Here is a 17,551-nt window from a genome sequence, read left to right as displayed (position 1 = left end):
TGTATCCCCAAGTGCAATGTCTGCTGGTTTGAGCACTATGTGATGGTTAGATTTCTGGGACTGTATCGCTGTCTTCTTGGCAGTGAAGAGATAATGGTGGATGTGATGTTTGTTAAGGATTTTGCAGTCAGTTTTTTTCCTGAAGCAATGTAATGATCAAGAGTGTGGTTTTGCCCGCTCTGTAGTGTCCACTCAGAGGATTCTTTTTTCTTATGATTGTAGGTGGGAACATGGTAGTTGTGAGTGGTGTCATCACTGTTGTGACAATTTTTTGAAGTGGAGATAGTGGAAGAATTCTTCTAGTTCTTCACATGTTGGTATGATATCAGGTTCTGCGGTGAGGCACTCTACCTTGGATGGTCCCTTACAATATGTGCTAACTACTTGTGCTAAACTATCTGTTCCACCTTGCATTTTGCTGTGATGCAGGAAGTTCCTTTCCCATATCTGAAGAAGAGCCCTGTGTTGCTCGAAAGCTTGTCTCTCTCATCAACTGAAGCTGGTCCAAAAATAGATATTACTCCACCCACCTTGTGTCTCTAATATCCTGGGACTCACACGGCTACAACTATGCTGAATTCCCATTTTATAGTCAAATATGTTTACTTGTTTCTTTAGTTTCCTGTTAGCAGAATTTCAGTTTTTACATACGGAGTATTTCTACTAAGAAATTTTACCTTGAAAATGCTCTAATCTTTGACGAAAAAGACAGTTCCAGGTTTTCATTAACATCCTTACCCTGAGAACCATGCACACTCAAACACATTGATTAGAACATAGGCCGTGCTATATCTGCAACCAACACCACCTTCCAATATGTTGAACTTCCACAAGTCAAAAAAGCGGAAGTGCTTTGACTAGGCTATACTGCTCTACCAGATTTTGCAGTCTGAAGTCAATGAGACTGGCTTTCCTCAGTGCTTTTTGCCTAAATATGGGCTTAGGAGCCTAATTTAAGGTTCCTATTTTTAAAAATTTTGTTTGGCATGTCTAAAGAAGTCCACAATAACTTGGTTAATATATCAAAAGTCGAAATAACTTTTCATTGTTAACACTGAAGCAATTTTGTTTTGAAATGACAGATTTTATGCCACTAAATTTTTTGTTAAACTACAGTTTTAGCTTAACTTTAAGCATGAGTAGTCTCATTGAGTTTGGGGCTATTCATGTGAGTAATGCTGCATACCTGCGTAACTGTTTGCAGGATCAGGACTTTAATTTTCAATATTTCGTTTTTGCCTCCAGCAGTTTTGTAAAATTCAAATAAAAGAAATTACTGAGTGGCACTTTAAAAAAAAAACCCCAACCAACCAGTGTTTATAGTTCAGTTCGTTATACTTTATTTAATCTAAAGTTGCAAAAGTACAAATTTTAAAATTATTTTTAGAAAGCCTCAAGTTGATTTAAACAACAAACTAAACCCAAGTGATTTAGATCAACAATTTAAATCACCCCATCTTATTGAAAATAATTACTTAAACTTCAAGACAGCTCTGAGACAAAAATGGTTGAGATAACACTATGGCTGTAATTAACAACATTACAAGAAAGACATATAGTAGGAATTTAGAGATAAGGTTACTAAAAATGTAGTTGTGTCAACTTTACTTGATCAACTAATATAGAAAACGTTATCGATATTTATCAGAACCCACCTTACTCTCTGCCTTCACTCTGTCCCATTAATATTTCCAATAGTTAACACAATACCTGAATTCACATAGTTCATATGTAAATCAAAGAACCAATTCCTATTCACTTCCTATAAGCTACAGACCCCTCTCCATTTCACATGACTGTTCACAGTGGAAGACAACATCTCACCTCTTACTCATATCCAGTACAGAAAACCTATAATCCCAATCTATCTTTCCTCTACAAACTAATGAACCCAAACTACCTCATCTACACTATATGTATAGAGTAGAAACTACTGCTCCCTACATACCTCTAGACACAGGCCTCATACAATACCTTGTACTTCTATAGCACTCTTCATGTAAGGAGCTATAGTTCTTTAATAGCACTAATGAATTAGGGCCTGATCATGCAAGTATCTAAGCACACTTAACTACTCAATTTATGACATCCAGTACTCTATTCCTCATATGACCTTTAACCCCCTAGATGAACGAGTACCACAATCACTGGAACATGCAGAAGCCCCTATCAAGAATATATTCCATCTTTTTTTGAATTCAGTGATGAAGTCATAATGTGATAAGTTTATAAGGAACAGATTGTGCAACCGTTGCTCATTTCAGTGAGCACTCAAGTTATTCCATTTAACGGCCCCGTGATGCACAGGCCATGCAAAGTTTCCCTGCATTGCCAGCTAACAGTCTATTTCCCTCTGTGCAGTCAATTTGCACTGCTTCCACTGTGTTTTGGGCTTTGTTTGCCCTCTCAAGGGCAAAACAGGATTTGAATCATAGCTACCAGCGCTTATTGAACACCTCTAGTATTTGTTACCGTCTTTCAAATCTACCCTGTTCAGATGAAAAGCGGTTCAGAAAACTTTATGGGGAATCTTAGGCCACATCACCTGTAAATCAACATCTCTTTTGCATTGCTACTTTATCCTTGATTAGAGAAAAACTATGTTCTAAACAATGGAATTTCAAATGCCGGGGACGGGGAGGGGAGGAAGAGAGAGAAAAAATGGAAGCTCTCCTCACCTGTTTTAATAGAAATTTACATACTTCAGAAACTATTTTGTATTATTCTTTTCAATAAAAAATTCCACAGATTTCTGATCTCGTGCTTGAAGTTATTTACAAAAAATCTTTTTTTAGGCAGTCCCTTAGCATTAGATATTGCCAGTGTGCATTCTTGTGTTAACCTGATTTGGTCTTTAACTCTGCAAAACTCATGAAAATTCCTTTATTTTAGAGATCCAAAGTTTGAGAATACCATTTTCCAGCCAATTCTTCCAATTTAACATTTAACCTTTTATTCTGAATACTGAATTTCCCCAGATACTGCATGAGCTTCAGTTGATTTCCTTGGATTGACTATTAATATGAAATACGTATCTACTCTGATTTTCCAAGAATGTATTATTAGTGGGTTAACTAATTTTAAGTGTAGTTCTACTCTGAAAATGGACTATATTTCTTGCTAGAGAGATCTGTGTATATTCAGAAGACAGACACAGATGTATTATTTGCAAACTCACATAAGGAAATACTGCTAAAAGAAAATGTGATGGATTCTATTCCTTCTTGTGCTTTGTCAACACAATTGTTCCCTAAGTTACAGTAAATTACATATGCGCAAACCCACTGAAGATGAATTACAAAGGTGCCTAAGAGCATAAACTGTCCTGCAAAACTTTTATTATTGCTGATGATGCAGTAGCAGGAAAGAACCCAGCATAGCTCAGATTCCAGTTTGAATGGACAGGCCTGGCAATTAGAAAAAAGGATACTTTTACTTGTGTAATGAGCACATTTGATCTGCAAATCATTGGCATCATAAGGGATTCGCACAATGATTACAAGCACTAATTTAGAGTGGAACCTTAGTTTTAAGTATTTTGATATTTTGAAGAGACACTTCGTCCCCTGTATTGGTAGCTTTTGTGAAAAGGATTTTTATCACAACCCGAGACATTAACTTCCAATCTAGCTTCCATAGCAAAATTGTATGTGTAACATTTAAAACTGTTTGATATAACCTCAGATTGGACATCCTTAATCTAGCATTTTCTAATGCTAATTCATTTGAGTCATGGCTTATGGTTTACACAGCTAAATGGAAAAAAATACTTCTCAGTGATTAATTATAAAATGTGGTGGTTTTAACTGGAGAGTTTGTAATAGTAAACTGTTATCTGCATATACAGAAAAACAGCAGCAGCTTTAGGAAAAGCCATTGGTTTAAGCAGAGCAAATCTAGGCCTCGTTTCAGGGGAAAAAAACCCTGAAGCGCACAATTAAAATGTATCCAAGTTAAAAAAAAGAAAACCAAAACAAAACAAAAAAATCCAACCAACCAACCAAAAGGTGACTGCTGTAAAGGAAACAATATAAGAAATACCCACATTAAACATGGAATGCCAAGCCTGGAACTGCTAAACAAAAGGATGGATGCAATTTTAATTTACTATCCAAGAACAAAAGAAAGGACAAAGCTAACAATCTAATGACTAGGAATAAAAATAAATGAATAAAATACCTGCAAAACTATAGCATTTGAACAGCAGAGCTGCATGTACAGGGCTCAATAGTGGCTTTTGTAAGATGTCTACGCTGCAGCTGGGAGCATGCTTCCCAGCTTGAGCAGACAGACGTGCTAGCTCTTTTCAAGCTACAGCACGCTACAAATAGCAGCACAGCCAGGGGGTAGCATGGGTGGCAGTTCAGCATAACTACCTGAGTATGTACCTATAAGGACCAGATGGGTCTGTACTCAGGTGGCTAGCCTGAGACGCTGCCTCAGCTACACTATTTTTAGAGTACCAGCTCAAGCAGAGCTAGCATGTGTCTGTCTACCCGTAGTAGAAAACATGCTGCCAGCCGCAGTATAGACAAATGCATAGAGGCAGTGCAGAAGTGCACTGTTGCAGCAAGTATTCTAGGAGACTTTGTGCCTCAGGCAAACACATGGTCTCCTGGAGTATCAGTGGCGCACAGACACTACTGATGTGTCTGTCAAGGTACTTCTATGGCTCTCATCAGTGTAGTATCTCTGTGCCTCATACAACATCATCAACGCTTTTATCCTCACTAGATCTTTGTGAGGGAGGGAAGTATTTTTCAAATGAAGAATTGAGAAAGATTAAGTGATTTGCATAAGGTCACACAGGAAGTTTGCAACAGGTGGGAACTGAATCCAGATCTCCTGAGTCCCAGTTCATTCTCTTAACTCTGAGATAATCCTTCCTCCACTGACCCATCCTTCTTTAGGGTACAACTTGTGCTCTCCCTTGTGGAGTTAGCACCACGACTTGCGAAGAGGCAGATGGGGGCCATAATACTGCCCTTCCCCATTCCCTTTTTGTCCTATGCCACTGTGGACACTGGAGTCACAGTGTTTATGTTTGGGGAAGTGCAACAGTTAGACACAGCTCCGGCACAGGGTGCAAAACGTGTGGAAGACTCCTCCTGGCCTCCTCCTCCTCCTCTGTGTGTCTGCATGGAATTGGGCAAAGTCAGAAAATACCTTCTCTAGTCATGACAAAAATACTATCACCTGTACCTGAATACTAAAATGTTCTGCCAAGAGATAGTGGAATAACAAAGCCTAGATGAGAAAAATTTGAGGCTCTGGGAAATTTCATAGCAAAATCAATCAAGGGACTTACTTTTTTCTTTTCATCAAGTGTTCAGCTGATTTATTTGGCCCTAACCTACATTACACCAATTCTGACAAAGAAGTACCTAGAATAAAATATCCTTTTGCAATTGATGATATGGTTTAATGGCATTTTTGTCAAAGAGGGACTGGATTTTCATGTGAATTCTTTTTGACAGGGCTGTACTCGAGTGCATGCTTGAAGGGGGAAATTAGTGAGCTGTCCTACAACATAATTTTGATGATCCACGACTAAAGGTTACTGGGAGTTGTGGGAGGTATTCTTCTTCTTCTTACAGGGCGATCTTCCATGGTAAAAACTGGCTGATTAAACAAACCTTTAAAAATCCGTAAAGTTCTTGTTTCTGAGATGGATAATGCTGAAGACACTAAGTCCTCTGGCTTTTGGGTAGCTTTATACTCTGCTTGGGGTCTTGGGGATCTTTGAAGCTGGGCTTGCTGGCATTTCCTGGTTTATTAGCCACTGCTTTTTGTTTATTCCTCCTCTGGTATGAAAAATATGAATGCTAGATGATGGAAACTCAGGGAATTGAAGGTAGCCTTACTTTTGTTCTCTTCCATCCATTCAATTTCTACCCCTTTCCCTAAATTTCTCTACCTCTATGTGACAGGTCCTCATATTTTGCTGCACTTCCTGCAGGAGACCGAAAGACCACAATGATGCATGCCTGCAAATTTCTATCCCTGAAGAAGCTGTTTTTGTTGTTGCAAGATAGGCATCAAGAGACACACTAATCAGATGCAAATCCTCTTTTATTATATTCTCAAAGCATCCTTTCTGCTCATGGTGGGGTGAAGGGGAGAAAATTAGCAAATTCATGGGCTTTCCTCCTGTCTCTCTAGAAAGAGGAAGAATCTGTGTCCTTCCAGAAAAGAGACTCCAAAGAAATGTATGATGTTAAGATTTCTTCAGATAGCACTGACCTGATGAATCTTTTTCTGCCTCAGTCTCTTGAGTCAGCTAGTTGGAGAGGTGAAGGCGTGGACTGAGGAAAGATGGTGCTGAGAATGCCAACCTCTCTGATGGAATCAATTACTGTTTAACATTTATATAATGTACCTTCGGTACACAATCAATCGGGCTGAACATGTTGATAGACTTAATGGCTTAGGCACAGACATCAGCAGATTTTGTGTGGCCAGAGCCAGGTGTTCCAACTGATTTTTGGTGAGCAAGATGCCTTGACTGGTTGCATATGGTCAACAGGGCTGCAAACATGCAGGAAGAAAGCATTCATTAAAATGTACAGGAGGCCAATCCACAGTCTTTGACGCTGGGCTCTCTCTGCTATGACAGTGTAGATCTGGAGTGAGCAGAGACCCCAGGAAATCCAAGATGCGGAGGATACATGAGGGATGTATCATATATGCCAAAATATTCAGCTAAAGAAGTAGACGGGTTCTTGGGGGCAGGCTCCCATTTTAACTTCACGTCATTGTTGACTGCCACAAGGAAATTATGTCGATGCTCCAACAGATCTAATGCCTTTATGTACCCCTTAACGTCAGACTTAATTTAAATGCTTTGCAAATGGTAAAGTGGCACTGTAGGGTCTATTCTGCTGGTCTTACTTTTAAACAGGCAAATCTGAAGAGTCTCAATTTCCATCTGAGTTATTTAACTAGTATTTATAAGGACTTCAAGGCTACTTTAGGGAAAGCCAATCAGACCTGATATGATCTCTCTAAGTCCCTGCAATTTAAAAACACATTCTAGAGACTCTGAATCAATGAGTGTCCAGGTGTGTACTCAGACATCATAGGGAGAAGACATTACCATTATGATGGACATCTGCTAATCACACTTTAGGCTCTTCCTGAAGTCATTGGTCTGTGCCTCAAAAAAACAAACAAATCACAACCCAGAAGAAAAAGAAGGAACGAGCCAGAGACCTGCCATGAAACTCAGCCTTAGCAAAGAGGCATCTCAATCAAATATAAAGTAGTCAGGTATCAAAGACTCATCTCACAGACAAATATCTAATTTGTATATAACCCAATGGAACAGTAAGAAGCAGTAGAAACAATAAGAATAAAGAGAGGACTTCACTTTTTAAAAAATGAATAAACTCTCACAGAGTAAGGATGTACATGTACACATAGCAGCAAAGTCAAAAGATGTTTCTCTGTCCTAAGTAGAAAGAAAAAATGGACTGAGGAATGGCTGACTATTATTCTTAGCAGCTACACATATTCCACTCACTGGTGGTGTGGATTCTGGTTAAGGAAGTTACCGCCAGTCACACACTGGGAGTAAAGAATCATGAATGGAAATCTACTCCATTTACTTACCTTAGGACAACATTAATTCTTCCTAAATACCCAAGGTCCAACATTTAGAAGTTGCATAAATATGTTCATTGTGGGTTTCTGTCCCTACTGTATTTCACTCAAAACTGAAATAAAGTATCCTTTTCCCCTCCCCCCTCATAATTACTGTTTATAAAACAAAACAAAATAGAGTAAGGAAAAAATACTGGATCAAATAAAACTTTTAATCCCATAAAGTGCTCATTAAGAAAGCATGAGTTTTTCACAAATTCATTTTAGAGGAAAAATGTATTATACAATTATAATAAAAAGAACAGAACAGTAAAACTAGCAAATTAATATGAATAATAAATAAAAAGTAAATAAATAAAAACACACATCAATGAATAAAAAGCACAATATGTGGCATTTCAGAACAATTATGATAAGCATTTCCAGAACTCACAATAGTACACAGTTTTAAACACTGCAATATATGATCCAAGGTTAGGATTACAAGTGAAATAAAATAAATTAAATTGAAGGTAGAAGTATTTTATAAAGGAAAAAAGTATAAAGAGAAGCTAGCTTGATTGCCTTAGACACTCCACAGCAAAATCAAGAGAGAGAGTCAACTGAAGGGGTGGGGGGAGAACATTTAGGCCTTGGCTCAGGAAAGCACTTATAGCTCATGTGTAAGTGCTTTCCTGCAGCAGTGCCTTAAGAGACAATGACATGCCTTTAAAATGACCATATTTTAACAATTATTCCACACTGTAGCTTTTATATTAAGAACTGGAATCATATACTTTTAAAAAGTATTATTGGTGGAGTACTGAATTTTTTAAAAAATTGAGAGCTGCCCTTTAAACAAACTATGTAAACTGCACGTGTAAATATGCTGTTTTATGTTGAACTATGTGAGAATGTATGTTTGCACACAGACACATGTCCACTGTATGTATAGCCCAAGTAACAGTAAACTGTGGATTTATCTTTTTTGATTTTTTTAAATTAGTGCTGCAACAATGTTACAGTCCTTAATTTAAGAGCTGTAACATGGGGAAGCTGTTAAAGCAAGATCTAACCATCTTGACAGAGTCCTTTTTATAGTGACAGCATATTAGATTATTCTGTATAGTTCATTATTGATTAGAAAGCTAAAAATAACTGCTAATTACTGAATACTATCAGGGATAACAGTATTTAAACACAGCATCTGAAAATGTAAATAAAAATTTTCATTTATTCCGTGCCAAAGTTTAAGTGTCGCTGCGCACCTGAATGTCACAATTAAGACATTTTCTATACCATAAACAAAGTCAGATTCCGTGTTTTGCTACAAATTGCAATGAAACACAAGTTTAACAACCTATTGATTTTCATTGTTAATGGTAACATTAAGTTATTTTTTACATTTCTTTACACTAGTGGAATATTATTTCAGTTTGTACTTTTGAATTATCAACATTAAAATAAACAGAGGATTCAAATATCAACTTGTGAAAATTATTCTTGTTCTCCATAAGTGGTGAGAACATGTGGAATATATGATCACATCTGGTAATTTTCAATTTCAAAAAGAATTTTGCCCCAACTACATCTCTTCCATAATCTTCTTTTACACCCCCTCCTTCTACCCACAGATTACCCACATTGCCTGTCTACCTACTCTCTTTGTCTTCTTCATCCAGTGGAGACTTGATAAATCCTATTTTTGCTGCTAAATGCTTGGAACAGCCACTCGCATAATCTGCGCTGTGTTCTGTTTCATTCCTACCCTCCTTGAAAAACAGCTAAATCCAATAACATTTTAAAGCAATGCTTTATGGGTTATATTAAATGGTACTGCTGCACATTAATTATACTGGAGTGGTTTTTTTATGTTGATACTTTTAAATCCTGTCAGGGAGGACGTAAAGCACATGGAAAGGCATTCTTTTTTAGTGTGATTAGAAATCCAAAGAAATAAAATAAATATTGTTTTAAACGCACATTCACTATTTTGTGGAGGTTTTAGGAGTCCCCCCCAATATTATAAAATATTGTACCTCCTGTGCTTTTACAATGCATGGTCCTCAGGGCAGGGAGCTGTCTTATGTTTATCATATTTCACCATTTGTACAGCACTATGTACCTGCATAGTGCTATATAAACAATAAAAAAGGGCAACTGCACTGATACATTCACATAAGTACAATACAACTCAATGGCTGAATTAGGGAGTGGGAGAAGCAAGCCCGTAACATATATTTAAAAAAAAAGGAGGCAGGAGGGTTGTCTGCTCCAGATTTTTCATCTGACAACACCAAGTATTGTGAGTTTGACCCACTCGTTTGTACACCCTCCCACCCCCTCTACAATTCTAGCATTGGTTAAATTCTCTGCTGTCAGACCATGACAGAGCTGGATGTCCATTTTTCTTAAAGTCTGTGATGTGTCTCAAATGTTTGGATGATTTAGGCTGCACCATATTTTGATTATTCAAAAAGATTAAAGAAAATATGAAATAAGAAAGAACTATAGTGCAGTGTATAAGATTATTAAGAGATTATACAGTGCCAAATTCAGTAAAAGGAGAAAAAAAGAATAAGTCAGGAACTAAAGAAATGCAAGTATAAACTGCCAAGGGCAGTAACAGTAGTGGAGTTAGCTAAGTACGGTATCTGAAGGTTAGATATTGTGGGTTAAAACGACCAACTTTAAGCAAGGGAGAGGGTGAAATTTATGTTGGTTCCTATAAATTGGTGTTATGTCTTTTTTGAAGGGCTGGAGCACGTTGGTTAAACCTTCACTGAGGACACCGAATGTCTGCATATCTACAGATTCTAAAGAAATCTCTACCTATGACAAAATAATTGCCCTATTTGCTGCAGGATCCCTTCTTCCTGATGAAAAAAAATATACCCACCATTACTTCTTTTTAAGGAAGAGGGTGTCTGATAACATTATAGGTGTCAGTGACACTTAGAAACACTTATGACAGAAGACAGACTGACTTTCCATTAGTGTTCCACAGGAAATAACTGGCAGAAAAGAAATGGAAGACTAGAGCAGATGATTGCTCAGGTAAGCTACTGTTATGTCATAATAAAAAGATCAATTCCGAATACAACGGGATCAACGGAGTAAAAGAAGCAAGTTACAAGATGGAGGGGATATCAGAAATGTTAGTGCATAAAATTTTTAAAAAGCAACATGAAAGGTAAATTTTATGCAATACTTTAAATTTTCTCTCAAAGACTGTTTAAAACTATTTTAAAAGATACTTTTCTGCTTTTATAATTTTGTTAGTCATTATTTTGATTATTTGAATTTTCTTTTGGTCTGGTGATCAAAATCCATTTTCACAACTTTGTCCAAGTCTGTTTGAGGAATACTATACACTTATCAAATAAGTACATTCCTGCCTCTCTGCATACCTCCCATTTTTCATACAGAACATAAACATATATAAATAAATATTCATGGATTTTGCATATTTTATATGCACATGGATTATGATAAATATGCTTTCAGAATAAAAATACGTACAAGTATCCAAATGGACAGTACTTGTCACATACTATGGGTTTGCATTTCTTAGGCCTTGGACGGCACTGACAGATCTCACAGTTGTGGACATCAGTCTGGAAACCGAAGGAACAGTCCAAGGAACACCCTGATATGAGGCCAGTACACAGCTCCTCTCCTGTGAAGAACACATGCAGCTTAGCACAAAATGAAAATTTGTTGTTCATATCAGAAAAAATGTATCTATATACATTCCTCCTTTTGACTTTTTACTGGTTTAACTGTTAAGACTACTAACATTTTTACCTCGACTGCCCTAATATTCCTCTACGATTCTACAGTTATGGCCCCAAACACCGCAGTTTGCATCAGTGTTACTACCGTGTTTTGGACCTGTATTGCAGAATACCATAGTGAGTGTTTGTTTTTTAAATAATTATTGGTTCCAAACAAAAACTTGGGAGTAGGCACCTTATATTTAAGGAGTTGCTAGGGAGAGGTAAACATTCCAACTGAGTCCAACATTCATGAGTCATGCCACATTAAATTAATGTCCACAAAAAGTCAGTAATACCACATACCGTCTATGTTTTATTTTTGTTTAACAGATTCACGTGCAGTATAATGTATTTTATTTTGAACAGTATTAATCCAAAATAAAATTGGATGAGCTATTATTTATTAAGGATCTCTATTTGTTATTTACACTGTTGACTGTCACCTGTTTGAGTATTAAGACCTCCCTACTAAAAGCACATTACTACAGTGCCAAAGAGGTGACTTAATCTTAAATACACCTGTTGGATTAAGTCACAGTAAAAGAGCTTGAAGATGGAGTCCAATAGCATGATTAAATAGCCTCTTGTGGGAGCAATAAAAAAAAAGATAGCGGATTGGAGGAATCTGATTACATCTAGTGTAGTGGTGTCAGGAAGAGGGTGTGACTTATGTTCACTTTCAGCAAACCTTTATTACTTTGAGAATAACAAGTTTGCTTTTCTTCATGGGGGGAAAAACAGTTTAAAACACTCTAAGACATTGCCAAGCCATCAGGTATATGAATCCATATATAATCAGTTTTCCTTTTCTGTGCTGTTATATATTTTTAGGCATGATTCCATGGTATGGAGAATAGCACATCCTTTACTAAATTCCTAACACTTAAAAGTGTGGCATAATGGTGAAATGTACATTTTATATATTGGTTGGGGGTGTGTGTGTGAGAAAACAGGAATACACAATATTCATTAATTTAGAGAGGGTAAAACAGAGGAAGAGACCTGGGAAATGACTAGCCACAGAGAAAGCAATAATGAAAAAGAGGACAAGAGAAATATAGGAAGAGAGAAATCAGAAAGAGAAGAATGGACCAGATGGCAAGTCAATGCAGACATACACAAAGAGAACAGAAATGAAGGTTGCTCACCTATACTGAAGTTCTTCGAGACGACCTCTGCACATTCACACTCTTGGAATACATGAATTGTGCGGCTTGGACCAGTACAACTTTCTAGTAGCAGTGCCTGTTGCAGAGCTCTTGTGTCACCTATTCCTCATTCAGAGGATGGGGTTATAAAAAGGGAGTGTGGTTTGCCTGCCAGATGAGTTCCTTTCATCATGTCTTCAAAGGCAAAACTGAAATTAGGACTCTAAGGAAGAGGGGAAGGAGGATGCGGAATATGAATGTGCAGAGGTAATCGTGAAGAACTCTGGTTACAGGTGAAGAACTCTGGTTACAGGTGAGTAACCTTAATTTTTTCTTTGCGAGTCCTCTGCATATTCCCACTTGGGAGATGGGCAATCAGCACTTCTCCCTCTGGATTGTGGGACCAAAAAAACCTAGCTAAATAGATACTGTAATGCTACTTTACTAAATTGCTTATCAGATTCAGATTCCAGATGTAAACAGCAATATTTTGTGAAAAAATTGAGCTCTAAATGGCAGCTCTACAGAGTTTGAATATGGGAAGACAAATGAAGGCTTGTCTGCATGGCAAATCACTGAGTGGCAAGCCGAGGTTGTATCTACAGCACCCCAACTTGCTGAGCAATAACTCATCATGTGGACACTGTTACCGCACAGTGAAAATCCTGGAGTACAGCCTCCACGATCTGAAAATTTTCACTGCACTGTAGCAGTATTCACATAGGAAGTTACTGTGTGGCAAGCTGAAGCATTGTGGAGTCACATCCTGGCTTGCCACGCGGTAACTTGCTGTGTAGACAAGCCCTCAGGGAGGCCAGGGAATGTTCTTCACTCTGAGTGTGTTCTAAGCCCTTCTGGAAGAGGCACAGGTGTGTGTTCATAAACACTTTTCAGTAGAGAGTCAGACATTTAGAAAGGCACTGGCATGTGACTGCCCGAGCTTTACTCTTTTCCCTATAAGAGACAAAGAGTCTAGGTGATTTTTTGTATTCCTTAGCCATACTCAAATAGAAGATCAATGCTCTCTTAGCATCTGAGTAGTGTTGCTTAACCTCCACTGAGTGACAGTGAGGCCTAGGGAAAGATCTTGGTAAGTTAAGATTGAATTCTGTTGCCACCTTTGAGAGAAATTTCAGGTTGGCTAAAGGATCACTTTATCTTTGTGAATAACTTTTGAGGGGGAGGGAGGGGAAGAAGGGGAGAGAGGCAGAGTCCAGCCATGACAGCCTATAGCTTGCTCAGTTTTCTAGAGGATATAATTGGTATAGAAAAGGCTGTCTCAATTGAGAGCTGAAATAGGGAACATTCTCCCATGGGTTTGAAGGGAGGATTCATGAGCTGAATAAGGACTAGAACATGAATAAGGACTAGACCATGCAGGTGAGGTTCTCTAACCACAGGGTAGACATTCATTAGCCCCTTCAAGAACCTTTTTACTGTATCATGGCTAAATATAGTCTTTTTCTCAATTAAGCTGTGATGAGCAGAGATGGCTGTGAGATATACTTTTACCAATGACATGGAGAGCCCCAAGGATTTGAAATACAGTACTCCAGTATGGATTGAACAGAAGCTGAAAATGGATTTCTGTTATAGCTGGTTCTCCAAAAAGATGACCTTTTCCATTTATGACAACATAGGTGAGTTGACTGTTTCCTGGAGGACAACTATATCTCCTGTACTGTTTCTGAACAGTTCTAGATTTTCCGAAGTCCTGTGGCCCATGGTGTTAAATGGAAAGAATCTGGGTCTGGATAGCAAATCTAACCTCTCTTCTGGTCAAAAGCTCTGGAATTGCAGGCAAAGATAGAAATCCCTTATGATAGTTGCAGGAGATCCAAAACCACTATTGTCTTGTCCAGGCCAGGGCTATTAGAATAACCCTGGCTTTGTCTTGCTTGATTTTCCTGAGAACTTCCTGCATTAGACGAATTGTAGGGAATGCATAGAGGATATCCCTACCACCAGCCCTGAAGAAGTACTGCTGAGATAGACTGGTTGTCTGCTTTTGCTCTGGAATAAAACCTTTGGAGTTGTGTCTTGTTGAAAATAGGTTTCTCTCTGGATACACTCATAGAAAGATGATGATGTTTACTACTAAATTCTTGAGTGATCCCTTGTGCTGATCATATAAGTCTCTGCTCAGCTGATCTGCCCGCATATTGTCCTTGTCAGCAAGACAGAGAGTTACAGGATAAAAATTGGTGTACTGTGCACCACTCCTATAGAGCTACAGTCTCTGCACAGGTGGCTATAACACGTCTCTCTCCACAACCCCCATCCACTTCTTCATGTAAAATACTGCTGTAATATTCTAAGGCGTTACCTGAACCACTCTGCCATGCAGATGAGCGAGAAAGTACTTACGAGCCCAATATATTGCTCTAAATTTTAAAATGTTGATAGCAATTTTTTCTCCCTGGAATGCCAGTCACTTGTTAGATTCTTTTAATAAGCCCCAACTGGAAGCACTGGAGGTGACTGTAGCTGACGCAGCTAGGGGTTGAATGCAATCCCTTTGAGGGCATCGCAACACTGAGTCCACCATATGAGTGACAGGAAGGCATCTCTGGGTAGTGTCAATGTCATAATCATGCGGTCTCTATTTGGAATACAGCATCTTGCTAACCAATGTTGTAGAGGTGTCATCTTAAGAAATTTGTACAGAATTAAATTGTGTGGCTGACGCTATAAAGCCCATCAACTTGAGGAAAAACATCACTGCTTGACAAAAGTTCTCCTGTATTATTGCTATTGCTGTAAAGATTTGGAAATGCCTCTCTTCTGGAAGAAAAGCTCTGCCTTTCTGAGAATGCAGAACTGCCCCAATACAATACTTGACCTGGTTTCTTGAACCTCAGTGTTTGGAACAAGGTACATATCTGTGATGTAGCTTTTGCTAGGTCCTCCTGTAAGGACACCGTGATAAGCCAATTGTTCAAGTAAGGGTACATAGATATTAGGACATCTCATATATGTTGCTACTGCTCAAAAACAGTTTGTGAATACTCCATCTACCATAGAGAGTCCAAAAGAGGACCCTGAATTGATATTGATCTCCTCCCATCACAAAGTGTAGATATTTTGGATGGGAAGATCTGATTCACATGTGAACATAAGCATCCTGTAAATCAATTTTTGAGCCCCAAACCTGTCTTGGCAGGAATAAGGAGGCAGGGAGTGAGCCTAGGGTAAGCATGAGAAATTTGAAATTGACACATGAGAAAGAAAATGGAATATATAGCCAAAAAGAATGTGGGAGAAAAAAAAGAGAGAGGAACAAAGAAACGGAAGCAGAAAGAAAATACAATATTGTGGTTTGTACACTTTCGTAATTTATTCAAACATATTATCCCAGTCATCTTTTAAGGATGTCATTTATTATTTTATTTTTTCACTGTTACTTTTAATTTTTTTAAACATACTGCAGATCTTGCATGAAATGTGGTGAAGGAGGGCAAAAGAATTCTTTCTTGGAGCCTCCATTAACATCAATAAGCTTTGAATCAGGCCCTAAGACACCATTATGCTTAACCTCAGCCATGATTTGGGACTGGAGATGCGCAAACAATTTCTTTCTTATATTTTGCTTTGATTAGTTCGTTGTATCACTTTTAGACAGCAGTGTTAGATTAGCATTTTATATCTTAACTCAGCACATGCTAGTAGAGATGTCTATTATACTATTTTGTACAGCATCATCAACGTACTCAACGCAGTAACATACACAGAGGATGACAACATCCTGCCCTAATAAGTTTATAATCTAAAAACATTATATGCCATCTGATGTATAGACTGGAAGATCCAGTGTCAACACAGTGCAGATTTTCTTAGTTAATAATTTTAGTGGTGATTTATTATTGAAAGGCTTTTCATTTGTAAGTGCTATTTGATATTACTACTAATTGATTACTCAATGAATTTGTATACTATGTAGTTCTTTTAAGACATTTATTATGTTCATATTGCCCATTTACTATTATTGTTCATACAAATATATGTATCTACTTTACTAGAAAGTTGTCCGATCTGCCATGCTCTGCAGATAAGTGACGATGAGCTCTGGCAAAGAGCAGAAGGAGCAAGAACCACAGCCAACAACTCTCCACTATAAATACTCTACTATCCCTAAAAGTGCACATCTAAGGATAGTCTGCAAAAGTGCCTCATTTGACCTCAGCCATTATGGTAGTACCAAGAGAAAGCAGCAGCTTTTAAGCTAGCTGGATCAGAAACCATGTATGGCTGTATTTATTAGAACAGATGTCATCTGAAAGCAGACGGGAAATCAGTGCAGTCTGCAGAACATGGGTTTAATGCACTTATTCCAAACTTGAACTAACAGGTGACCTACCACATTCTGTACTAGCTGAGGCTTCCAAAGGTCTTCAAAGATGCAAAGAAGCAGAGAACACTGCAGCATTGTAGACATGAAAATTAAAATAGTGTGATTGACTGCAGTGAACTCCACATTATCATAGAAAGGCCACCTTCTCCTAGATATTGTAGATAAAAAGAAAAAGTAATGGCATGAGCCACTGCTGTAACCTGAGAATCAAAGAGTGATCAGGGCTTCAAAAATACCCCAAGCTGCTTATGAATCCATTAATTGAGGGAAGTCACAGCCATTACCATTTCCTCAAGTTGCTTTCCATGCCAACCATCGTCTCAATCTTTTCAAGATTCAGTCTCGAAAAGTTAAGATCCTATATCTTAGTCAAACACTGGGAAAGCAAGAAAAACAATGTTGCAATTTGATATACAGGAAACATATAGTCCAGTTCCATCAGAATGTGGACAACGCTGTAGTAAAAAATGCCTAACTGCCTGTAACAAACTAATATACATTTTGAACAAGAGGAGTGGCAAAATGAAAAAGATGTAAGGGATACTTCCTGCATCAGAGGGCCATTGTGATGGGTGAGCAGCTACCCAGCTGCCCTGTTGCCTCTCAGAAATAGAGCCATGGAAGGATCAGCCCTGTCCATCATTATCATATCTTATAACAGTACCTAAAATGCCTCATGCTGAGCTATATCA

The 17,551-nt window shown here is 38.0% G+C and overlaps 1 protein-coding gene across 1 annotated transcript in view; it reads right to left on the bottom strand.

The window, feature by feature from the left end:
* The window catches only part of CRIM1 (cysteine rich transmembrane BMP regulator 1), a 309,698-nt gene that overhangs the window by 57,957 nt on the left and 234,190 nt on the right, over nt 1–17,551 (bottom strand). Inside the window, exon 9 of the mRNA XM_077811884.1 lies at nt 11,104–11,260. Coding sequence (XP_077668010.1) covers nt 11,104–11,260 — 157 coding nt within the window. The remainder of the gene's footprint in view (nt 1–11,103; nt 11,261–17,551) is intronic.

This window comes from Eretmochelys imbricata, chromosome 3, assembly GCF_965152235.1.
Source record: "Eretmochelys imbricata isolate rEreImb1 chromosome 3, rEreImb1.hap1, whole genome shotgun sequence".
In the NCBI taxonomy this organism is placed as follows: domain Eukaryota; kingdom Metazoa; phylum Chordata; order Testudines; family Cheloniidae; genus Eretmochelys; species Eretmochelys imbricata.
Note: the sequence above shows the minus strand (reverse complement) of the source record. Positions and strands in the feature narration are given on the sequence as shown.